Source organism: Meleagris gallopavo, chromosome 1 (genome assembly GCF_905368555.1).
Source record: "Meleagris gallopavo chromosome 1, MGAL_WU_HG_1.1, whole genome shotgun sequence".
Taxonomy (NCBI): domain Eukaryota; kingdom Metazoa; phylum Chordata; class Aves; order Galliformes; family Phasianidae; genus Meleagris; species Meleagris gallopavo.
Genome location: NC_139404.1, coordinates 105,383,318 through 105,410,969, shown reverse-complemented (window position 1 = coordinate 105,410,969; position 27,652 = coordinate 105,383,318). Strand labels below are relative to the sequence as shown.

General features: G+C 37.4%; 1 protein-coding gene across 2 annotated transcripts in view; it reads right to left on the bottom strand.

Moving 5' to 3' along the window:
- The window catches only part of DYRK1A (dual specificity tyrosine phosphorylation regulated kinase 1A), an 84,392-nt gene that overhangs the window by 37,966 nt on the left and 18,774 nt on the right, over positions 1-27,652 (bottom strand). For both annotated transcript variants that reach the window (XM_085242933.1, XM_085242939.1), the window contains exon 2: positions 16,220-16,298. In XM_085242933.1, the coding sequence (XP_085099059.1) occupies positions 16,220-16,229 (10 nt within the window). In that variant the 5' untranslated portion in view covers positions 16,230-16,298. The remainder of the gene's footprint in view (positions 1-16,219; positions 16,299-27,652) is intronic.

Genomic DNA, 27,652 nt, shown 5'->3' with positions numbered 1-27,652 from the left:
ACAATGGAAAGTTAGCATAAATATGTGAATAATTTTTAAAGCCCTCATTTAATCTACAGTACAAACACATATATATTAAAAAAAGGAATCTTTTCCTACTCACAAAAACCATCAAGGGAAATAGAATAATTCAAGTCATTTCCCATTTGTAGTTACTGAGACACAAGATATATTTAAACAGTTGGTACAGAAAAAATGGAAAGCATCTACCATATCAATGTACAGCTAGCATGCCAAACCATTAATGTAAGAGCTAAACAAGAGATGAATACATCATGTGCAATAGTCTCACATGATATAAATTATTCAATACCTGACCAAAGAAAACAGCTTTCAGGAGAGAGGGGGAGGATCTGAAAATACTTTTGTAGTTTGAATAAATACAGTACCACCAAATGATGCAAAATAATCTTTTACAAAAAAAAAGAAAAATCTTCCTACCTCTACAGCACAGTTAAATAATCATATTTAATGAGTAGGTTTCATTTGGTACAGGCCAAAAAATGTAATTTTTACAGTCAGTTCTACTTTAAATGATTTTGCACATAGGCAAGCATGTATTTTCAGAATTTATGCTATGACCCCTTCTCCCACTTGCAGGATTTGGTCAATGCACTGACATAATTAATTATGTCAAACAAAAGTACTTTACAGACTTAAGATACAGACAGAAAACTAAGTGACAATTTGAAGAAAAAAATAAAAAAAATATATAAAATACAGTTTGATTAAGGGGAATCTACTGTTGTAAGTATCCTAGGTCACAGCTGATTTCCTCTATCATCTTAAAATAGTTTATTTCACCCAAACTGAAGTTTAGAGTACAGTTCTGGCCACTAACAAAGCAGTTATTTTGCTTTTGGAGATGGCATACTATTTTCATATCGTGTCTTAGTAACAGAAACTCTGGCACGTTTTCTAAAAAATGAATACTTAAAAATTCATAAGCATGCAGTCCATATTAATCCACAGTTTATAAAAATAATAAAATTCAAATTTTTTTTTCTTTCTTTTTTTTTTTTTTTTTACTTTAGAGCAGACTGGAAGCACCAGCGCTACTTTCTTTTATAAAATATTTACAAGTTTTAGAATTGTAACAAAATCATTTTTCTGCTGTGTTTTCAATAACTTGATAGATGCTATTCTGAGATTGGCATTTCACAATAGATGTCTCAAGTCTGTCCATACTTCCTGAAAACTACATTCATATTTTAAATCATTCCCCAGTAAAAAGCTCTAATGCTTCCGTATCTTGCTAGTTATAGAAAAATACAACTAAAATCAGAAATAAAACTTCAGTTTTCACAAGTGCGATGGGACCTCACAATTCCAAAGTGCTTATTTTAAAGACTAATTTCCTGCCTTTGTAACTTCTGTGTTTGGTATACACACTTTTAAGTAATTACTTCTTTTGATTTGCCTCATTTTGAAGTAGCAGCTTTCAAAGAGGGGAAAAAAAATAGTATGGTTGAATACATGCTTGCAGCTAGCAACCACCAAAAGACAATGATGCCAAATTTCATTAATCCAAACAAGAACACAACCCTGAAGTGTTTGGGGCTTGCTGAAAATTCATTTCTCCCAACCAGCCTAAGTTTGGAAGGAAAAAAAAAAAAAAAAAAAAAAAAAAGAATTATCAAACCTCTAATTCCTCTTCCTCTAGAATAATACTGTAGTCTAAAAAAAATATATTATTCAAGCATAACTCACTTTTTCTTTAGAGACTTTACTGATCCTATAAACAGGAGGAGAGCCAACTCTTTGAAAGGGTAGATAACAGCAGGACAAGGGGAAATGGTTTTAAGTTGAAGGAGGGAAGATTTAAGTTGGATATCAGGGAGAAGTTCATTACTATGAGAGTGGTGAGTTGCTGGCACAGGCTGCCCAGAGAGGTTGTGGATGCCCCATCCCTGGAGGTGCTCAAGACCAGATTGGATGGGGCCCTGGGCAACCTGGTCTAGTATGAAATGGGGAGGTTGGTGGCCCTGCATGTGGAAGGGGGTTGGAGATTCATGATCCTTGAGGTCTCTTCCAAACCAAGCAATTCTATGATTCTATGATCTAGTATAAACTAAGCAGTGCATAGTTATAAAAAAGAAAAAAAAAAGTTAAATGTTTCCCTTTTTCACACCAATGACAACAACACTACCCAAACACCAGAGCTGTGCAAACTGATAAAACTTGAAATTCTGTCTATGTTTCCACCTAAATGTATCTATAAATCTTACTTCAAAATCTCTAACCAGAGGATAGAGTTCATGCCTACTATAACATTGCTCCTTCTTCCCCTACCCTTCTCCTCTAGGGGTATTATGGAAGATGCATAAACCAAAGACATTGTGTTCCTGCTGTCCTGCTTAAGCCGTAGCACTTCAGCTTTTCTTTCTGCTGCTCTCTGAATGGTTTTACATGCCAGTTCTCAGAACAAGCTAAGAGAGCAGCCCATCAGATGCACTGGCAGCATCAATATGGGAAGAAATGAAAAGATAGCAAAGTACACTCTGGCCACCAGAAAAGACCTCTTACTTAGGGGAGTGCAAAAATGGTTGCAAATAAAAAATAAATTTCAAAAGTCATTCCACCATTCTAAGGACATCTAAGCTACACCATCTAAGAAAATCTGACTGAGTGGTTAGACAACATTTTGCGTTTGGCTTTTATGGTGTGTTTTTGTTTGTTTTTTTGTTTTTCGGTTTTTTTTTTTTTTGCTTCCACAGAGTTGCAGAGGAAGAAAAACATTTCACCTAAGGAATGAGTCTTGAGTGTTTTAAGGAAAGGGGATTATGTAAAAAATGTTAACGGTACGTAAACACTAATCTCTAAACAGACAAGCAGTTCTTCGAGGTTCAGTTAATGGCTATGTTCTGCGGAAAAATCATCAGAAGTTCAGCTTGTAGTATAAATGCTAACAAAGCTCTGACCCCAGCAGGCTTTTAATCCTTACAGAGTTTCAAACACAACTGTGCCAGTGATCTGGTCAGAGTACTCTTCCAGTTCATGAGTACATACTGAACGTTACATTTACAGGCAGCAGACAACTGTACTGTAATGCAGAAAGCCATGATCTGCTAACATATCATTTCACCTGGAGTCTAGGCATTGCAGGTAAAATAAAAATTAAAAAAAAAAAAATCAAACGATCAATTGAAGTTTCAATGTCATTCTCTAAAAGAGAATGAAACAATTATAACTGATTTAGAAACAACAAGATCTTGTTACTTTAAAAAAAAAAAACTTAGGGTAACTTAGTATCACCAACCATTGCACTGCCATTGAGCAGAACTTTTGCCAAGTGCATATCACAGAATCACAGAATCACAGAATTGTAGGGGTTGGAAGGGACCTCTAGAGATCATCGAGACCAACCCCCCTGCCAAAGCAGGTTCCCTACACCAGGTCGCACAGGTAGGTGTCCAGGCGAGATTTGAATATCTCCAGAGAAGGAATATATAAATATAAAGAGTTTAAAATCCTAACCAGAAAAAAAAAAAGAAAAACAACAGAGCAACATTGCCACTGGAAAAAAAAAAAAAGTTCTGCAAAATGAGCAGAAAAAAATCCAAACCACCTGCTACTGCTTTGTAGCATCAACCATTATACCAAGCAGCAGCAACACATGAAGCTGATATCTGCCAAAGCATCTGGGTTGAAAGCAGAACGGTGTTGTTCACGGGCATCGCTGTAATAGCCAGCACAAAACTGTTTCAAAACATCAGTCAGTCTCAGTCAGGCTTTTGAAAACTTCTATAGGACTTTGCAGAAACACTACAGTTGTTAATAACTTCACAAACTCCTATTTTGTACAAACAGAAGACATCACAGAGAAGTTGCCCTTTTTCCCTCTTCCTCTCCACCACAAAGAGTAAGCAGAGATTTCTTATACAAAATGTCTAGGAACTAAAGAGTGTGGACAGAAGTGGCAAAACTTCCATCATTTGAGAGAAGGAACATTGTACTCTTCAGACTGGGACTGTAATGGCTGAACTGAATAGCCAATAATCCGTGTTTCAAGATGTCAGCAACAGTTAAACTTTATGCTACAAAAGTAGAGCTAGGCAGAGACTGATGATGGGCGGACAATATTAGAAGGACTTAGAACAGAGACAACATTCCTTAGATGTAATTATTTCACTGTGGGCTGCACAACTGTAGAGAGGACAAAGAACAATACAACCTAAGCTGACTACCTACATAAGCACGTCCCAAAGTCATCCTCTTGAACTTAAGAAACAAATGCGTACTGGCAATGAAGTCCCCAGTCAGCTCCACTTCCATAGGTTCTCAAGGGAAGTGAAGACCTCTCTAGAGAACCAGTAACCACATTCATGTTTAGTCACAGCATGGTGTTTTCTATATACACAGAAACAGTCATTAAGTTAGCCCAGTGTAGCTAAAAAGACTGAAATTTTGTTGACAAGCTATTTATCTTAAAAGAGGTCCAATCCTACCATGCTCACAGACAGGACGTTATGATGAAAGTCTTTTGAATTCTTAACAGCCTGAAAAACATGGGGGACATCTTGCAAGAGAAAGGGAGATTAATCTGCTGACCACAAAGCAAAACAGATTTGCTCCCGGGCACAGTGCCCACTTATGATCAGGAGGCAACTACTCCTTCTCAACAGACAGAAGATGAAGACAGCTATCAGCCTGCTTGATTCTGAGGCTGGAAATAGTGATGTGTGCAGAGAATCATGAAACCTACTGGTGCTCCTAACTTCCCTAAAGTTCCAACAAATGAAAGATTGACCTAGACTGTGCTCATCATCCAAAAGGAGTCAGCATATGTTCCTGTCATGGGATGAACCTCTCCACACCACACACACCACAGGTCACAATGTGACCTGATAGGCTCCTGCAGCTTTTTCTACTTTATGTAGAAATTTTCATCTTCAGATTGCAAAGTTTCCAATATCATCTTTGAGGAGAGAACTGAAAAGAACTCTACAGTGGGAAGCTAAAATTCTTTTATTTACTGAAATCCATGGTCAAAAAATTTCAGTAAATGAGCTTATAGTGATGGCATAAAGGAAAAATGCTCAAATATCTAACTTTGACATGTATAAATAATAATAAAATAAGCAAATGTGTCTGGGCTAATGGATGCCAATTAAGAACGCAAACTTTTATATTAAATACTACTGTGGAGAAACATAACAAATAGATAAATATATCAGTAAATCTTAGACCAAATAAAGTCACCCCCACCTATTCACTTATCTCTCACTGGACATTCTTTTACCTTTCTTTATCAAGGACAAAAGAGCTACTGTCATTTTTAAGAAACCAAGCAAATGTATTTTCACAACGCAATAGAATTTTAGACATTCTCAACACTGACCAAAATTCCTACTCAAATAGTACGGAGCTTTATCATTTGGTTATCAAAGATGCATAGTTGTACGAACAAAGCTTTTGAAAAGTTCTTAAATAGGAATACAAATATATGCATATATGTCCATGCTTCTAATGATTCTCCAAGGGGTTTCTTCTTCTTGAAGAACTGATCAACTCTTGCAGATAGTTCATATTTCTGAATGGACTTTGATAAGGAAAGAAAGGTCTATGAGAGGTCCCATTAATTCAAAGGGTGCAATACCTGTCTAATTACCCGGTATTCGATGAAAATGCAGCTGATTCATTAGATAAGTGATCGTGAATCTAATCTTGAATGGAAACCAAATCCCTTTGTCTAAGTAGCCTGCTACACAGACTTGATTATAAGACACCAATTCACTTTTGTCTAAATTGATCAAAAGCCTTAGATAAGGGGGAGATTAACCATCTTCCTAATGGCTTACTGCAGCTTCTTGGAAAGACAAAGCTATTGGTAATCTGTTATCAAGGATAAGGTGGATTTTTGATGGCTAAAATATATTGCTAGTAAATCTTTGGGAGAGAAAAAAACGTGATTCAAAGTAAAACAAAACTGTATTAAAAAACTCTTAAAACATAACCAGAATGTAAATCACAAACAAAGCAAGAATTGCATTCTGTCCTCTAACAACTTCTATCCTTTCTGAAGAAATAAGTTTGTTAGTTTTTTATTAAAGCTATACAGGCTATCGATTGCACAATTACAGGAAACCAATTATTCCTGAGCTTTCCTAATATGGACTTGAGCTGAATTACCTGGAGCTAGAGTGAAAGACTTCAAGTATATAGACGTCACTGTAGATCTGGCAGCATTTTTAACCCAAATCTTTGCTGTAGACAAAGTTAGCTCCCAAATTCTATTTAAGGAAACTGCCTTCTATTGAAAAAGTGGAATATTCAGCTAGCTACATTTTGGTGGCATTTTTTCTGAACAGAGTGTCAGAATTTTTGCAGTTGGATGGCAGCCGATAGCGTCTGGATTTCTCCCAAGAAAGAACGAAGTTTCACTACTTGCCTTCCCCTGGAGCTCCACATGCCTCCAGACATAAAGGAGAAAAAAAAACCAAACAAACAAAAAACACAACAACTAATTTTTGCCTTTCTCAAGATACAAACAGTTGTTGCCTGGAGCTTTTTGCTACCAATATATTTGTAGCAACACAAAGCTGAACCCAGCATTCTAAACTAAAGTTGCAGAATCCACCAATTGATTTGAGTGTGAAATAATTTCTTTTCCTGAGGGAAACCTCTTTTATTCAGAAGAAAAGTCATGAAGACCCATAAAGTTCATAAACTCAGCCTAAGCCACAGAATAACTTTGCAGATAACAGCTATCAGAAGATGAAGGAAAACAAAAACAAATACAACACAAAAATAAAAAATAAAAAATAAATAGAAACCCTGCAGGAAAGCAACACAAAATTCTCCTGGACTTTGTAACTGAGAATGAAGCAAAGGAGTATTTCTGTACCTCCAGGTCGAAAACAAACAAACAAAACAAACAAAAAAACCAGGTTATAGTCATATATATATTTATATACATTCTATATATACATAGCAAAATGTAGAACAACAACATTTTCTTTGTTTTGTCTAAGAAATATGCTTCCAAGACAGTACGTCCAAAGGGAAAGGGAATTCTACCAGTCCTTCTTTAAGAACTAGTAGATAATAGTGGAGTTCATAGTTTCATACACACAGAACTAACAGCTGTGTACATCTATACTAGTGCGTTCAGTAGGGCCAAGGAAGGTTCCCAAGAACAGAACTAAACTCTGCACATGTAGAATCCATTCCAACAAGCACTCTTGCCCAGAATCTCTTGGGAACAAGCAGCAGTCACCGTGTTCCAGGAACTATTCCCAATATGCAGCTTTCAGGCAGCCGCCCAGTTTTACAGGCTGGGATGGTTAACTCACACAGATGTGTGCTGCTCCATGTGATCAGCTTCAGTGACTGGGAACATTCAATTTACTAACAGAGAAGTGGGCATTTTTGTCTGTAAAATGTTATTCTCAAATCTCTTCTGACTACATCTGCTCTTGCACCTCTTTTGGCGTACTTTACAGATACTGTGACTTGCTGTTCTGAGAAAATCTTGTTCCAAATAGTGAAAATGGCAGGAAAAAAAAAAGGAGAAAAAATTCAGAAAAGGTTCAAGTGTGAATGTTTTTTATACTTTATTTTTTTAAGTTTAAAAAAAAAAAAAAAACAAAACACATCAGGGTGCAAAAGAGGAAGGAAGGCATGTCAGAAGCTATCATTTAAAACTGCCCTGTTTGCTTGAAGACTTTGGCCAAATCAATCTGATTCTTTGCAAGGCTCTTTCTTCAAAGGAAGCTAATGCTCTTACCAAACAACTGCATAGTGAGATCAAAGGGCAACAACAATTAGTTGATAATGAGTATTGCCAAGCACAGAATATATACATGCACACTATGTACATACTTCACAAACTAGTCAACTCAACTACCTAAGACTACATTGTATCTTCTCAGTTATTTGCCAGAATCATCTTAACAGCAGAATCAGAGTTCTCCGTTGACATCTCAATGTGGCAATTTTTAAACAACTACATTTTGGAGAAAACTTCAGAGATGTGAACATTCAGCTTAAAAGAAAGACTAGATTTTGTACAACATCTTCTGAGAGTAAACACTCTACATGGTACAGAAATATCATTTTACTCAGATAAGATTCCAAGAATTACTCAGCACTATATAACAGTTACTTAATTTTACAACAGAAAAGTTTAGAAATGTATAACTTACTTTCAAGAAACAAGAGTAAATCAATTACAGAAGTAATGCTTTTTTATAACCTTGAAGGAATGATCATATTGCTCACTTTAAAAAAGCAAGATAAAAATAAGAAATATCACCTAAAATAAAATTATAAATGAAAGTATGATGGAGATCTGTTGCTTTTCCACAGATGTTGTGATAAACTTTACTAAGTGAAATATTTCAAATGGCAAACTTAGCTTTGCATTCCAAGGTAGCAAAACCCTCTTTGCTAGTGGATAACAAATATGTTTACCTAGTTTAGCTTACTAAGAGTACTGATGTAATATATGTAAGCCAGTACTCCATAGATTCATAAAGATCTTCTCTTATCATTCTCACATTTCATCCATTTAAAGAGATCTGATCAATTCTAAGACATTAGTAGATTGTCAAAACTCGTGCTAATATAAGACAGATTAAAGCATTTATACTTTTAGTAATAAATAAAAACTTGCGGTGTCAATTCACACCATCTAGATATGTTCAGTGTCCCTTGCAAAGATGAATGGAGCTACCTACACTAAGCTAGCATTCAGAAGAAAATAAGCCATCAAAATACGTTTGTATTCAGCCCACTTATCGTACTTCTGTAATTGCTGCTGCCTGTAGAGAGATCTAAGTGTATCATCAGAAATGGTTATTTATTCCACTGGAATGATGAAAAAGCAATGAACTGTGGACAATAATAACAGCATTATAATGCTTCTTCTCTACTCAAATGCTTTAATACCTGGATACCCAAATAAAACATTGTTTTTGTCCACAAACCAGGTAAGAATTAAATCAACTTCATCCACCTTTGTAAACCTGATCCTTCTACGGTAATTCCTGGAAGGCACATACCTTGATCCTCCTTATATTCAGAAGGTAGTGTAAACAAGTGCAAGGTATTGACCTCATACAGGCAAGATACACAAGTAGAAAAATTCTAAGATGTTAGAAAGTATTCTGTAAGACAAGGTGATAGCATTGGATTGTGTACCAAACTTCAGGAAAGATTCAGAAGCCAATGAAATGCAATTCAGTTTATAATTTTTTTTCTGCTTTAAGATTTGCTATATTTCTTTGGAAAAATAACATAAGAATACAGAAAAATGTTATAGCGAGAGTTATAACCTTCAGAGAGCCCATAGTAGCTATTCGTAAGTAAAATTTTAAAGACAGGAAGATGGGGGGGAGAAAAAAAAAAAGAAAAAAAAAAAATGGAAGAACAGAACTAACAAAGGCACTGATAAATTGTCATGGCTAGGGACAGGCAAGGTAGAAATCAAGAGCAAATCTGTCTTCCATCTCTGAAAGAGAACTGCTGCCACCATTCTATCTTTATAACAAACATGGTAGAGAACTGTCCCTGACTGCACTACAAAAAGACATCTAGATCTTCAGAGATATTTAGGTACTTAACTCACAAAAATGTCAATGGAAATTAAATGCAAGTATCAATGAGTGCTGGACACCAAAAACAAGGCCACAGAATTTCACTTCAGCTGATCAATACATGCTGTGCTACAAATTATCTGCTAACTCCATTGCCAAGATAACTGAAAGGTCAAACCAACACATTTCATGTCTCACCACCATTCATAAAAACAAACTGCTTTCTTATTTAATCATTGTTTGTAACAGTTTATCAACAAATACATTAAAAAAAAAAAAATAGAGCATCAAGATGAAAATGTGAGAATGAAAACATTCTCAGATTCAAGCTATTTTCCAAGTTTTATTATTTTCCCTAGTACAGAAAGTTTTAAGTAGACCACTTAGCTTACATTTGAATTGCATCTAGCGACATAAAGTATCTGGTAAATATGTCCTTAAGTTGTCTTACAGAATCATCCACATTGACAAGCGTAGATTGTTAATTTCATGTTAAGACGTAGACATCATCATAAAATCTGGTGAAAGAAATACCTATTCCCCTATGCGCACCTAGACAAAAACTTCCATAATCAAGTCTTAGAGTATCCTATTTTGGTTCCCAAGTTGAAATTATACCAGCTTGACATAACAGTTATGCATCACGCTGTCAGAATGTGTGTGGTCACCACTCCCTGAAATAACAGTGAATATAAATGTACAAATAACCATATTTGTATCAAGAGATGAACTGAATAGGAAGCAGCAGACTGAGTAGTAACAGAGAAATAATAGTTTTTAAGACATCACAATGTCCAACTTCAGCAAGGCTTATGAACAGTGTTTACATAGTTCTTGCATTCTACTCAATGAAGTAGCATCAACAGAATCCCTATTAAATAACTATCAAGTACTACTAAGGATGTGCTCTTAAGAGAGCCACCCTCGGGCCTCTCACTCTATCTTCAAACCTAACCCCCAAAGAATGTAACTATTCTGAGATGGAGAAAGAGGACATTTACAACTGAGTGCATAATTTATAAAACAGGATGCACTAAGGAATTGAAGAAGTGCACATTTAAGTTACTATTCAGGCTTGTCAGGCTTACAGCCAGTTGAAACTGATGAACTGAGGGTATTCTGTCTCCACAGATTGCAAACACAAATAAACCCACTGCTGTGTACAGGTACCAATGAAAGATTTCAACCCAAGGATGTAGTTTAGGAACACAAGACTTCAGTCATGATTCCTAGAAAGCCGTAAAGGGCAAGCTCCTGAACAAGCATTGTCCTGTGCTGAGTTCAAGGAAAGAAGCTTCCTCTGTAAAGAAACTGCTGCTATTTCTGCAAAAGGCTACACATCACCTCAGGAGTGGTGCACAGGCTCTAATGTCACTCAGAAGTCACCCAAGCCATGCACAGCATCACTCCATGACAGAAGCTTGCTACTCCAAGCATACAAAACATGACAGAAAAGCTCTGTCTGTTATACAGCACGAAGTGCAGGACACAAATGCTCACACCTGAGCCAGAAAGCCAATATGATACACAATGCTCAGTGAGTATCTACAGCACTAAATGCAGTCCTAGCCATCCCGTTACTGTGTTACCCATGAGAACTTCTGCTTTTCATTCACACACTGAACACTCCAACACTGCAGATGCCTTTTCACTCCAGCTGCCCATGTGATGACTTTAAGGGCCCTAGAAAGACTTTAAATTCATAGTATTCACTTGAGACTTCAGACATTCCCAATGGGCTAATCAAAAATTCCAGAAAAAGGTTAACACTTCTTAAATGTGTAACAATTTTTATAATGGTTAAGATCATGGTTCTTAATCTGAACATTTGTTCAAAATCAAATATTTGCTCAAGTCTGAATGAGTCTTTGCTATTAGAAATAGGTAACAGAGACAAACTTCAGCCTCACGATATTGCTGCAGAAGCTCAACTACTCATTAGAAAAACAGTACTTATAACTTAATTTTTCTTGAACATTATCTCAAAAAAGTTGGTGCTTTGTTGTTTGTTTTTTTTCCAAAAAGTTGACCACATAAATCAGGATACAAAATGAGCATTAATTATTTTCCAGTATACTGAAACAATAGACTTTTATCTGAAGTGCTATGCAGCAAAAGCATTATGCTTTTGGAAGTGCAAACTTGCCCTAACTCTCCTATCTCCTGATGGCCCACCAAGCTGCCATCTCAGCTCCACCAAGACAGGACAGGGAGGGTCAGCCACAGCAGCTGGAATTCTGCAAGCCTCCCTCTCCCTACAACCCTAAGGAAGTCAGCTGCTGCTGGCTGCTGCCATCCAAGACCTCCACAGCCCCACAACATATTTACATCAACCCCACACCTAACTTTCTGCCTAAGAAAGCATTTCAATTAATTCTGCTACAAAGTGCACATTCAAGTTCCAGAGATGGAAAACTGCACAACTACTAACACAACTTTCTGGAGGAATTTAAACTTATCAAAGTTGCTCTCTCTTAGGAGGAAGCAAATTAAATAAAAACTGAGGCCTTGATTTCCTATTTTGGATGCTTTGGTCTGCTCCTCAACAAGTCAAGCAGCATTCTCTATGAGGCCAAACTTCCATGACAACACCCAGAAACAGGTAAACAGACTTTTTTTTTTATAATTTCTGTCCTCTCCACCAGGGAGTGAAGCTGAAAGACTAAATCTTTAATATCACAGGTACTAAGTACTTTTGGAGGAGGGGAAAAACTTACTTATTTTTTAAATAGGCAACTTCTTTTTAAATATGGATGCAGGAGTCTAACTTTAGCTGTCTATGTTTTCACATTTCTCATCTCAGGTAGAGAAAGTGGAGCATTAATCTAGTCTCTTGACTTCAAGGTTATCATTCATTGAGGTCAATGACTCCATCTCTGAAAAGCAGAACTTCCACTTTCCGTATGATAGCTGTTGCTTTTCAGTAAGCAATACTGTTCAGCTCACCTCTGATTGCTTTCTCACAATTGCTGGCAGAAAACACAGCCAGAAAGACAGCACAGACAACTCCTGCTGGGGGAGTTACCTATGTAAAAATAGTGGTTAACCCTAAAAGCATTCCAATTCATGCAAAGTGCTATCTGTATTTAAAACTAATACTGCTAATAAGCAACCCTGTCTCTTACATTATTTTCTTGGCATCTTCCTTTTGAAGGATGAAAAGAAAACCTGCGCAGTCAAGACCTGAACAGCCAAGAAAAAATCCCTGTAAGGATACAGTTAAACATGTGACAAAACTACTGACAGAATCAGTCCAACTGGAATGAAAGCACAGAACCAGCTCATACTGCACTTCAGTACAGAATTATATCATGGGCCAAGCATTTGCCCCTTTTTAATCCAATTCTGGTTTTATGCCAATACCACATACATCTCACAAAAGAGACTCCAGGTATGCAGTCACCTATGTGGAAGCATAGATAATGCATCCATAATTTCTACAAAATTTAGCAAAATACAAGTATGTGATAAAAAGGTGATGTCCTAGTAAGTTTCTGGAATTTCCTGGTAAATGTTCAAATAGCTCTGAACAAACTACAGCAGATCTACCAAGGTGTCTCTGAGATAATGTAAAACAGGTGAACTTCAAAATGCAGAGCAGTGACAGTGGACCTGGTTTTCTTTTAGTACACAACAACAAGGTTTGGGAGTTCTTTTTATGATTTTGTTTTTGTTTTACTCATTTGTTTTTCCAGTCACACAAAGTATTCTTTAAAACAGCTATAAATTCAACGAAATCTGTAGTAAGAATATTATGAATATGAGACAACGCCCAACTCTTTTCATTCCACTCTTACGTAAAATTAACACCGAATTACTTGCAAGGCTCAACCCAACCTAAGAACTTCCCAAAAGTCCTTACTCTGCATTTGTTACAGCTTAATAAGCAATGCAACCAGGGGAAAAAAAATGCAACAATGTAAGTATTTACTATTTACATTGTTCCGGTACTATTGTTACTGAGCAGTATACCAATGGGCTTTTTTCCAAACATGAACAATATTTTTGTGAAGTTAAGAACAATGTCATCATTTCCAATGTTTTTTCAAACCTGAATGTAGCATTTTCACATTTTTGATCGCTTGCTTGGTTCTCAGAATTACTTTTCTTTCCCTTTTACTTTCAAGAACAATACTTCCCCAACATTAACTGCTACCAGTTACTTAGCATGTGGCACGAAGGATAGAATCCTTCTGAACACTTACTTCTAGTTTAGTAGATCTACACTGGTTCCGTACACACTCAACTGAAATGTGAGTCTTCTTGCAAAGGTCAAGAAAAAAGGCTCTTCAGAAACTTAAGGATCAGACAGTTAATTATTCCTACTTACATATTACTACATCACAGCCAACAAGAAAAAAAACAAAGCCCAAGCCAGAAAGTTACTTGTTTTAAATCCAATCATCCTTATAAAGGTAACCTCCACCCTACCCCCAAAAAGAGAGGGGAGTAACAACAGCAACAACAGTAAAAACAACCACAGTGTCCTACTCTGCTTAGCAGGTTCAGGACAAGATGTAGCAATCAATTGCAAAACACACACTTCCAAACAAGATCAATCCCTCTTGTAACTACACAAACACAATCCCAAATTTCATGTCACTTTCCAGAGTGATAAAGTGATACTCAATGAACCAAATATTTGTTTGTTTTTTTTTTTCCACCCTATATAGGCTCCCATTCTTTAGCCAAAGGTAGCTTAGAAATTATCGAGCATCAATGAAACCCCAGATCAGTCACTCTCGGAAGCCAAGTTACGTTAAGAAAGTAAAAGGAATCATCCTCAGTAACCACAAAACCTTTCAATTTCTGGCCTGAGCTCTCACCAACTACTTTGAACTTGAGACGGATATCAGCGGAGTCATCATATGACTCCTGCTGTTACTGTATTAGAGAATAATTACAGCACATTTTTCTCATTTGAAGGCATGCAAATCACGTTTATTCTCAGAACCTCAGCCTACAAATATTGGCTCTCCCAATAGACAGAAAATTGCAAACAAATCTTACTCATCCAATTTCAATGACTTACCAGAAGTCCAAAAGTTTTGGTAAGATACTACTGGTTTTTATTCTGCATTTATCATGAGACTTCTGAACAAAGAGTTTGAACTTTAAAAGATAGAGTTACTAATTAAAACATTGTATTTAAAAATCCTGTATACATTTCCATTCTTTAAGATTCTAATTCTACAAGCTCACTATCATCAGAAATTATGACCAACACTGAAAGTGTATGTATAAAAATACCCAACTTAATTCTCTAAAACAGTACCAGGTATTTAAGTTACTATTTTGTACTGTCATATTTCCATTCAGTTGTGGCATGAATGCTTTTAAACTTTCAAACCAATGTCTCAATGCTTAAGTTGAGATATATTTTTATCTACACAGCAATAAGCAAATGACCTAGAAACTAATCAGTTGCTATGACTGTCTACTTGACAGTGCTCCACAAATTTTAAAGGACATGAAGATTCAATTTTAAGATTTTAAACACTATTCCTCTTTATATACATACACATATTTAGAATAAATGAAATATCAATTCTTTAGAATATTTTTCCTTCCTCTTCTACTTTGCCACACTGCACTTTGTAATTCTTTAGGCCCAGTTTTACTTGAGCTATCAACATACAACTTACACACGTTCAACTGAAATGAACAAATGCTTAGTTTTCACAGAATGAAATATCCACTTACAGCATCTTGGCCTTAATCCAACATACTCCATGTAAATATACCCCGTAAAGCTGTTTAAGCATGAACAGCTGATGCGACTGAAAACTGTCAATCAAGAGATGATCTGCACGCATACGTAAATGTATCTAGCTTCTTTCCCAGCCTGAAGGATTCATAGGTTTTAAAGCAGAGCCAGCAAATGAAAGATTTGTCACAGGCCTCCAAATATAAGCAATGCATAATTCTGTGACTTAAATAAGGGTACGTGGGTATAAACTGCACCAATTCTCTTGTGAAACCTAACTTTCATTCTACTTCTGCTTATCATGATTTTTCACATCAAAATGGCAAACAAAACAGTACCACTAAAAATAAGACATTTACTCAGCAAGTAAAATTGGGACTTAAGGTATTTTGTTTGGAAAAAAAATGCAAGAACTTCCTAAAATGTAAATTCTAAGAACGTCCAATGAGTTGAAGATGTTAAAAGATTTTATCCTTGTTTCTTAAGAAATTTTACAGTAGCTGAACATGAGGATGTGATTAGGCATAATGAACTCCAAGTTTTTTGTTTGGTATGATCTTTTTTCAGATGGCTCCATAACATTTCCGTAAAATAAAGCTAACAGAAGATTGAAATAGTACATCACTAATCAGGTGACATGTATCTGTTGGTAATCGGGAATCATTAAAATGGGGTAATAACAAGCAAGAAAAGACTAAAACCAGTACATTTAGTCAATATTCTTAAGAGCAAACCCTTGTTTCATAAAGCTTTGAACACAATATTTCCATTCACAGAAACCATTTTCTTTCTTGGTCAGTTGCAAAAAGTTTAAAAGAGCAAAGAAATATATTTTAAAAATTCTGGAGGTTCTTAAATATTCTACTAAGTTTGGAATGACAATCTGGGAGTTGTAGAGAAAGGAATGGAAACAAAAAATTGATCTAGAACATCCAAGATTTTCCCTTATGAAAGCTCTTGAAAATAAGCTCACCTGTATGCATCGTCTTCTTTCAAGTCTCATATCATCCTGTGGGGTTGTGGGGACATGGGGAGTCCAGCAGGAAACAACACTGCAAAAATTAAGGAAAAAAAAAAAGAAATGTAAATAAAACCAAGATATCTCAGTAAATGTCCCTATTCCACTGGATTCGCATGTTTAGTTCAGCCCTAGGTCTCAGGTGGAGCCACAGATGTAAGCCTAGGAAATTCCAACAGAAAATGAAGTCTTCCAACATTAAAAGCAGAGGTGAATGTTGTCAAGTCCTTCTGACAGAACTTCAAGGATTGACTTAAACTTTCAGCTTGTCATTCAACATTTTTTATGACCTCGATTTTCAGAAAAGTTCTCAAATCTCCCAAACTAAAACTCAGAACAAAATTTATAAAAATTCAATGGGATTTTACCAAACCAACAGGCTAACAAAATGTAAATGCACGCAAATTTACAACGTAGAACTCTACTCTGTCCTCGTATCTCATATGGTATTCATTTAGGTTCAACTTAAATGCCATTAATAATGCTCAGAATAATAAAATTATAACTTTCTACAGAACAAGAAGATATAAAAGGTTTTTATAACCCCATCAAAAGAATCATGGAGATTATGTAATGGAAAAAGAGAACAATAAAACCACCATATAAACAGCCCCTGGTCAAAGCAGTTCTCAATTATTTGCTTTTCACATGTTTTGAAATGCAATATCATCATCATGTAGAACCTAAGCAAATATCAAAAAGTTCTGCTAATAACAGAGAATTTTAGCAAACTACTCAATCAGAATACATTATTTCTAAACATTTGATATACGTAACTTCAGAAAAGTGTTTCTAGCCTAAAATGCACTCAGCGCAAGTGAAAAATGTTGCAGTTCATATTTATTTCTTGATCATCCTGAACTGTGTAAGTACTGTACCTATCATAGGCCCAGCTACCTGTTCTACCACCACACCAGAGAAGTGCAACACAAGCTAAAAGAGGTGGTGGTAAGACAGCACTGTTGCAGTGGTTGCACTACTATTTGGTGAGTAGGTGATTTTTTGCTTCACTTCTCCAAACAGGAGAAAGGGGCAAACAAAAAACTTACCATCCTCCATCATAAATCAACACTTTAGTCTTACAAAAGTGAAATTCCACGGACATACCAAATGTCACTGCCAACCACAGTAGCTGTGACCTTGGCAAGGCCAATGAGTACTGTCTAAGACAGGCATATCCAACCCATGAGCCACATGTGCCAGATCCAGCTCACAGTGCACTCTCACTCCCTGCCCTGTGCCATCATGGAAGCAATTCCCAGCCTTTTCCCTCAGCACCAACAAACACTGGTGCATTATGAATCCCATCTGGACCAAAACTAGGGCTCAAGGCGCAGTGCAGTGCCAGCTCAAGTGATGGCAAGTAAGTTTACGTATTTTGATACATTGGCCTGTGAAAATATGCAGTCATGCTTTCAGTTTTGATAAAGAAATTTGAGAATAAGTTCCAAACTTGCCAAAAACTAATCAACATTTTATTTGCAACTGCATTTTCAGTCAATGTAAATACATTACTTGTGAATTTTCATATGGAACATATAGAGCTGCAATTCAAAACTTGATCATATCTCTTTACAAGACTTCTATAAGCCTTCTCCTACCAGAGAGAAATATCCCTTGCTTCACCATCACACTTTACTCATGTCATTGCTTTTAGCAGTACGTACATTTGTGAACAACAATCTTCAAGGATGAAGCACAGGAAGAGTAAAATTTCATCAAAAATCTCTACTGAACACCTTGAGAACTAACTATGAATTGCAATCACTGCCACTGAACCAGACTGATGTGCTAGTTTCACAAATACAAGGTCACATATCCCACTAGTTTTATGGTACTGTGGCTCTCTTTTTCATATGTTTTAATTAAAAAAATTAAAATGAGTTTTGTTACTCTACATACATTCATTGCATTACATATTTTATGAGAGTGGCTCCAAAAATAATACCTCCTGTTTTATCATTTTGACCCACAACATCAGAGGTCGATGTCAGTCGTGTGGCAGTAGAACATGAACCAAAAATATTCTATTACATTTTGTTGCCATGTGACAGATGGCAGCAGAGGGGCAAGTCTGACACAATGGTGTCTAATATGGAAGTGCATGTGAAGTAAAGGTGTATCTCAGAATTCCTCCATGTGGAAAAGACTGTACCCACTGATATTCTTCAACACTTGCAGAAAAAAAAAAGAAGAAAAAAAAAGCGTTTCATAGCTGAGATTTTGCTCTATAAAACAGTGTTATTGTGATCTTCATATCAGTTTTTGTTTCCATGCAAATAAAGAGGAAGCATTATTTTTGGAGCAGTGTACTACATGTGCGCAGCCCAAGACAATTCCTTTTCACTCAGCTTGGCCCAGGCAAGCCTTAGACACCAATGACCTATGGCTACACAAGATTCTACAAACTAGGTGCTGACATGCCTAAGTGACTTCTGTTTGGACAAAATAAATAAATAAATAGATAATACCTAGTCTGCTACTTATGCTGAACCAACATACCATACAAACAGACACAGAAGTCTCTTGCACTAAACTTAGTCCAGCTAAATTCACAGAATCACAGAACAGCCTGAGTTGGAAGGGACCTCAAGGATCATGAAGCCCCAGCCCCCCTCCTACAGGCAGGGCCACCAACCTCCCCATTTAATACTAGACTAGATTGCCCAGGGCCCTATCCAACCTGGCCTTGAACACCTCCAGGGACAGGGCATCCATAATCTCTCTGGGCAGCCTGTTCCAGCACTTCACCACCCTCATAGTAAAGCACTTCTCCCTGACATCTGACCTAAATCTTCCCTTCCTCAACTTAAAACCATTTCCCCTTGTCCTGCTAAATTCAGTAGAGGCAGTCACTTGCATTCAAAAACAAGCAGAGAGGAAGAAGAACAAGCTTGTCTCCACTTAATCCTAAATACTCACTAGATTTAGACAAACAAATAATAGAAGCCCTAGAGTGCTAGATATGAGCAGCCTACACAGGTATTTTAAGGTTACAGAGCCATATCCCATACTTGAAACTCTCCAGCCAAGATTCTCTTTGCTTTTAAACTGCAGTACCTATGGACACTAATATTACAGAATGTTTATCCAGCAGATTTTGCAGACTGAAAACATCACTGTTTTGTCTTTCCCACCTTGTAGTTCAAATACAACAAGGACCTCCTCTTGTTCATTCATTTCAGTATAAGGCCAGGTTCATAGAATCATAGAATGGCCCCAAGGGCCATCAAGTTCCAGCCCCCCTGCCACAGGCAGGGATGACAATTGCTAGACCAAGTACTAGAGTACTAGATCAGGCTCCCCAGCGCCCCATCCAGCCTGGCCTTAAACATCTCCAGGGTCGGAGCATCCATAACCCCCCTGGGCTGCCTGTTCCAGCACCTCACCACTCTCTCAGTGAAAAAACTTCCCCCCAACATCTGATCTATATCTTTCCTCCTTTAGTTTAAAACCATTTCCCGTTGTTCTATCACTATCTGCCCATGTAAAAGTTGATTTCCATCACATTTATAAACCCCCTTTAAATAACAAGGTATCTCCGCAATTTTCTCTTCTTCACAATGAGCAAGTTCAGTCCCCTCATCCTACTTTCATAAGAGAGGTGCTCCAGCCCCCTGGTTATTTCTGTGGCCCTCCTCTGGATCCTCTTCAAAAGCTCCTCATCTTTCCTGTGCTGGGGACCCCAGACCTGGATGCGGTAATCCAGATGGGGCCTCATGAAAGCAGAGCAGAGGGGGACAACCACTTCCCTGTCCCTGCTGGCCATCCTTCTTCTGATGGAGCCCAGGATACCATTGGCCTTCCAGGCTAGAAGCACGCATTGCTGGCTCATGTTAAGTTTTTCATCTATTAGGACCCCCTTAAGTCTTTCTTGGGAGGGCTGCTCTCAAGGAGTTCTTCTCCCAGTCTGTATACATAGCTGTCCCATCCAAATGCAACACATTGCACTTTATTTGTGAACCTCATTAGGTTCACACAGGCCCACCTTCTGAGTTTATCAAGGTCCCTCTTGATGGAATTCCTTCCTTCTGCAATTGTTTCAAATACTGATAGTTTCAATACTGTCCATTTAATTCAAACTATCAACAAACACAGTCTGAACAAAGTTAGATGATTTTCAGCCAAAATAGATTGTAAAGCATTCATACAGTGTCTTCTGTCAGTTCTACGATGGGACGGTGAGCTCCAAAAACAACCCAGTAGCACATCTCCAGAGCTTTACAACCTAGCATACTACCAAACTGATGGCAACACTAGTAACATACAACAGGGTTGCCATGGCCAAACAGATTCACGGAGTGACAGAATCATGGAATATCCCAAGCTGGAAAGGACCCACAAGGGTCACAAGGTAGTCCCAGCTCCACACAGGACTACCGACAATTAAGCCATACATCTGCGAGTGTTGTCCAAACACTTGACTCTCAGCAACTTGGTGCCTTGAAGGCATCCCCGGGGAGCCTGTGTCAGTGCTCAACAACCCTCTGGTTAAGATCCTTTTCCTAATACCCTATCTGAACCTGCCCTGAGGCAGCCTCATGCTTTTCCCTGGGGTCTTGTTACTGTCACCAGGGAGAGATCAGCGCCTCAGTCTCCATTCTTCTGAGGAAGCCGAGGACTACAATGGTCATCTCTCAGCCTTCTCTTCTCTGGGCTGAACAAACCAAAGGACCTCAGCCACTCTTCATAAAACTTGCCCTGCAAACTTTTTATTCTGAACTACAAGAAAAGGAAATCATTTGATAAGAACATGCTGTCCAGTGAACAGAGAATTTCAAGTTATAGCTACACAACTTCAAATCATATGTAGTTCATTTTGTCACAGCAATAAAGCAATTTTAAACATATGGGAAGAGTTGCCTTTTGCTGATAGTCTATTACTCTAGAACGCTTTTAGTTGACTTTTAATACTAACTCAAAGAATCCACCTTGCAAAGAATTTGTAAAGATACTTAAAAAAAAAAAAAAGAAAAAACCAAACTGGAAAGGTATCACAAGGAGACCCGAATCATTTTTTCAAGATTAATTTAAAGCTACGGGCATAAAGGAAAAGCTGCTGAAGTAACTATGAAGTCATTAACAGCTCACAGAAGGGAATGAGTATGTTCACCCACATTTCTTCATAGCTAACCAGCAGAACACACCCATCACAAACCAATGCATTTACCCAACCTGCTTACAAGCACAAAACAATTCCCACATTCTGAAGAGCTGGATGACTACTGTGGAAGTGCAAAATGATGAGGAGCAGAAGGCAGCTGTCTATCATAGTGCAATACTCTAGGAACTGGCCCACAGTCTAAAAAGTGATTTTAAAACATTAGCCAAAACAAAAAATAATTTGGTTGTGTGATAGCAATATCATAGACACAATATCAAAGGGTAACATTTTACACTACTTTATCCTTTATAAAAAAGATACAACCTAATAGTGCATAATTGCTGCACATTTAAATTCAGTTACTGAGTGTCTTCTATTGTGTCTCTGTATTGCTGAGTTCTTAAAGCCAAAAGACCTTTTACTCAGTCTGTAAAAGTTTCAGGTAATCATAAATCAATGATGAGAGTAAGCAAGGACAAATTCCACTCATCACACAATCTGCAAGACCATTCCTAGATTACTTAAGGAAAATAATAACGTTTATCGGGCTTCAAGAATCCAGCTTGGCCTACTTACTGGTACATAAAAGACGCAAACTGGAATTAAAGAATGGAGAAAGGAAGAAATGAAAAGAAAACAGCAAATTATTTCAAGTGGTATAGCAAAATAAGAAAAGTGAAGTATTTCACTTAAAGAGAGCAGTTCTTAGAAATCAATTGTGTATGAAACTACCATGCTAAAACTGTACTTCAAGCTTTTATTTCCTATTTTACTTGCTGTTGCTTTCTAGTCTTCATCTGTCCTTACCAACACAATGCTCTTCCTTTGATCCCTTCAAAATACAGATGATGGGATTACCTACCTTTCCAAAGCACTTCCACATTCATCAATAATTTTAAGCATAGAGTTCAGCTTTACTACAACATGCTTAGTTAAATTAGTCAAAGATGCTGAGTATATCTTATACCAGATTATACTCTACCATTGTAAAGATGGGAACTATGGAGAAAATATAAAGCCTGTGTCTTTGATTTTTCTTAATTCCATAAGCTGCGATTGCCTGTTAGCATTTTTAAGGTCACTGTGTGTTATTCCATCATATTCCTTAACAGCATTTTCTCCTTCTTTCAAGACACTTAATAGTCAACTTACTTGCCAGTAGGCTCACTGTAAACCAAAGTTGGTTTCAGAATGATCTTACATACAAAAACCTAATGAAGTGCAAAAAACATCAGTAACATCTCTCAAGAGGTTTCATCATCCTTCCCCATTTTTCTTTTTTTGTGTGTTTGCCTGGATATCAAACTAGATCATGAGTTTTTGCAAATGGGGACAATTTTATAACATAAGAATACAAGAAGAATCCAGTTCAACAGGATCTATAGGTAGCAGAGCCTATATATGTATATATATGTATGTATGTATGTATGTGTGTATTAAATAATGTATATATATTATTTGATAAACCTAAAATAGTCATAATACATTGAATATTTAGATTATAAAATTGGTATTAAAGCATCTACAGTTAGAAGATTGTTCCACACAATACAAATATGCAAAGTGTTAAAGGCAACAAACACCACTGCCTTTAAAATAAAGGCCACACTCTCACCACAATTTGGGTCTAATTTTAAGCATCTGCGAAGCACTCCTTCACAACAAATTTAAATGAGAGTTTTCAGAACTCATCAACAACAGAACACGTAAAAGCATGAATTAAAAGAAAAATCTTCTGGGTAGAATTTTACTTTTTACATGTTACTAATTAAAACTTTGTACACAGATTTATTTTCCTTATTTGGTTATCACTGTGTTAGTATAAGATTCTATATGGCACTTTTAGTGAAGAATTGAAAGACTGTGCTAACTAAACACAACTACATTCTGACATCTCCTTTTTCCTCCTTGAAGAGGTTACTGAGTATTACTTTAGAAGTCACAAGAAGTACCAGAGAAATCTCTGACATTCACTGCTGTAAGTGAACAGAATTCAGGTCACTGGCCTTCAGTAAATACAAGTTGCTAGAAACATAAGTACTTACTTTAAAAGCAAATAAGATTTACTTTCTGGTGAAGTTATCCTGAACTATATAATTACTGAAATGATTGAGATGATTAACATATTAGGATGTAATGAAGAAAGACACATATACAGCTATATAATAACAATTTATTAAGCTTTTGTTAACCTGCATCTCAACAGCCTACTCTTTAAAGTGGGTATGGGCAATAAGTGATGCTGCTCACAGAATCACAGAATCGTAGGGGTTGGAAGGGACCTCCAGAGATCATTGAGTCCAACCTCCCTGCCAAAGCAGGTTCCCCATACCAGGTCGCACAGGTAGGCGTCCAGGCGGGTCTTGAATATCTCCAGAGAAGGAGACTCCACAACCCCCCTGGGCAGCCTGTTCCAGTGCTCTGTCACCCTCACCACAAAGAAGTTCTTGCACACATTTGTGCGGAACTTCCCATGCTGCAGTTTCTGGCCGTTTCCCCTTGTCCTGTCTCCACACACTGCTGAAAAGAGCCTGGCCTCGCCACTCTGCCCCCCACACCTCAGATACTTTTAGACCTGGATCAGGTCCCCTCTCAGTCTTCTTTTCTCAAGGCTAAACAGACCCAGTTCACTCAGCCTTTCTTCATAGGGGAGATGCTCCAGGCCCTTCACCATCTTTGTGGCCCTCCGCTGGACTCTTTCCAAGAGATCCCTGTCTTTTTTGTACTGGGGAGCCCAGAACTGGACACAGTACTCCAGATGAGGCCTTACCAGGGCAGAGTAGATGGGGAGGATCACCTCCCTCGACCTGCTGGACACGCTCTTCTTAATGCACCCCAGAATGCCATTGGCCTTTTTGGCCACGAGGGCACACTGCTGGCTCATGGCCAACCTGTCGTCCACTAAGACACCCAGGTCCCTCTCTGCAGAGCTCCTCTCCAGTAGCTCATCCCCCAACCTGTACCGGTGCATGCAATTATTCCTCCCTAGATGCAAGACTCTACACTTGCTTTTGTTAAACCTCATCTGGTTTCTTACTGCCCAAATATACTTTTATTCTTACTGCTCAATATAAGACATACCAAGGAAAAAATTCAACAAAATGAACAGAATTGGCAAATCATTTAAAATATTGCACAACAAAATGTGAACTAAAATCAACACTAATTTCTAATAAAAAATAAATTCCATAGAGTGTTAGCTATTATCAGTTTCTAGTACTGGTTCCCAGAGACATACAATTGAGGAACTTCCAAACCAGTGTTCTTACAGCACCTAGCACATACATTGCATTTTGTTACTAAGTAAAAATCCCATCAGTTAGACAAACGCATCTGGTCAAACACATAAGATGATGTATGGCACAAATTGGAACACGGAAGGCTCTGTCTGAGTGCCAGGCAGCACTTCTATGATGTATAGGTGACAGAGCGCAGGCACAGGTTGCCCCGAAGCCATGGAGTCTGCTCCTTTGGGATCCTTCCAAACCCAAATGAATGTGGTCCTGGGCACCTCGCTCTGGGTGTCCCTGCTGGAGCTGGAGTTGGGCTAGATGCACCGAGGGGGCCCCTGCCCAACTCAGTCCTTATGGGGTTCTGTGAAATCTTCTGAAATCATAGTGACTACAGGAACGGTATGGTGATGCAATTTAATTGTTGTGCATTGTTGAATAGTATAAATAGTGCAGACTGGATGCTATCTCCAGTCCTCCAGACATCAGCACGGATCCTCAGTTAAGAAGCTATCTTCTGATATCTTTAACGTGTTAATTAGAAAAAAAAAAAATCCAACAGCTGCAGTGTTACGAGAAGAGACCTTTATGATACATGACTGGCTTTCACGCCAGTACAAGAAGGTCACAACAATGCAAACCTAGTTTATACTAAACTTCATTAACACAGCGTTCGTGCCAAGAGCTCGTGTTATCCTTTTTACTACCGAAGAGTTTTCAATGCACACTGCTGAACTAGATTAGTTTCTAGATAAACATTTTTTATTAGACACTTGTGAAGCAATTACACCCAAACCAAAACATACGTACCATCCTTATTCTTGTATACTGTACAGCTATGATTGTCAGTGCTCTAAAAAGCACTAGTTCCTCTAAAGAGAAAACGCTGTGAATGACTAGTTTCGCTCATGCTAAATTTACACTGCGTGATGCAAGAACCCATCCTTTAAGTGTGAAAGCATGTGCAAACAGCTTTACTGAAATCACAAAGTTTCTCACCCAAATTCGAATCTGGCAAAGGCAGAACTACAGTTACAGTTCAGCGAGAATCTCTTTTCCATAGCAGTACTGCTTAAGCAGTCTGCATCCTTTCCACTGCTACCTGCTTGGATGAGAGAGTGCTACTTGATTACAGAATCAACTCAGCAAACAGCAACGATGCAGGTGAAAAACAAGGTGCAGCAGGAGGAAAAAAGACCATTATTTTTAACCCAATTCTCTAACCAGTTCTCTAACCCGATTCACTGGAGATGCACAGCACAACTGCAGCAGCAACCTGCCAGCAGGTACAAACAGCTGGGACAGAAAGGGGTTTCCTAAGCCAGCACTGCTGACAAAACACTGAAGTGCACTCATGTTATTACAGAATGACCTACAGAATGGTGTCACATCAGGTGAGACTTCAGACTGCAATATGGATCTCCAAAACAGCTGACTTATAACATGTATATGGTTTGGTTTTTTAGCCCAACCTCCTTATGAAATTAAAGGCGTAACTTACTCTTCTAAAAAAAAAAAAAAAAAAAAAAAAGTACTTTTTTCCTTGAACTGAACAGGGCAAAGCTTACAGTTGGCCCATAGAGCCAGATAACTTAGGGTTTTTCTTTAAAAAAAATTGTTTGTTTGTGCAAACCATGGAATAAAGCCTATTTTAGGGAGCATTAAAGTGACACAAAGCAGGAGAGGAGGAAAAAAAGAGAAAAGCACACACTAAATAAAGTTCAATTACATTAAATTTATTTAGAAAATTTGTATATGCTTATTTCCTTGCTCCTTTTCTAGAATCACAAACCTATAATAGTTATCACCTTACTGAACATATACGGAACCACAGAGTGGGAAGCTGCTTTTTCTACCTATTTAATACTGTCAAGCAAAATGGATATTGTTAAATTTAACTGTTTTAGAACAGCTAAGTCATGCCACTATTTACATTCCCCTCCCTCATCCAAAAGCAAAGAGATGCTACAGCAAAAGCTGTCCATTGCCAGCAGTGTCAATGAAACATTCACAGTAGTTTGATGGCATTGAATTCCTATAAGCACATACTTTCTTCTTCATGTTAACACATACTTCCCAGCTATAACTCCCTTAAAAGATGACATCTTATATGCAGGAGTGAATTAATTTCTCTTAGAAATAAAGTCATTTTAGTTAACAAGTTACTCATGAAATAAACAGTAGCGTGTGACCAAAGTCATAATTCAAAGCAGAGTATCTATGAGGGCTATAAACTAATTTAGCCCATTTAGTTTGCTCTCAGAGTTGTGAAATGTTTCACAGACATTTTTCCATGTATGTCCTCAAAAACATTGATCATTTCATTTACAAAAACTCTTTCTGCTCCTTGTAGTTGAGAAAATAACTTCAAAGCTGAAAAGTAAAACATATGCCACTACATATTTTCATTCATCGGTTTAGAACTTTAGGTCTAAAATAAATGTCTCGAGACAGTGTACTGTTCTTCTTGTCTAGTCATCATTTACTTCCACTTTTTTCTCGTCCTTCTCTTTACAAAACAGGCTACCTACTTCTTAGAGACTTGACTTGGCCAGAGTGGAGCGCTCAGATGCATCAACTTCAACTTAACCAATCCTAGAGCTGGAACAACAAGTAAATGTACTGAAACAAGTAAATGTACTGAAATGCTTTTACTTCTCAAAATCTGCATGAACTCAGACCCACAATATACAAACAAAAATATTACAATACATTCAATGTAGTCCAGCTTTGAAAGTGAGCCATCCTTATCAAAACTCACGTGTTACTTGGTTTTGACATAATTTGTTCCTTGTCTTAACCTTTTTTTTTTTTTTTCCTTTCTAATTCTGCCCTGAAGCATAAAAAACTCCCTATCACGCTGCAATATACATGTTATGGGATATGGAAATTAATGCATAGGTTATCATCATGTTCTAATAAACATTCCTGTAATAGAAATGGTTAAAAATAGAGACAAAGTAGAATAAGAACTGTAAAATCTTATTCAGAGCACAACAAGCTCTGTTAAAAAATACTTTATGTACTTACTGTACAGCATGTCTAAATGAAATA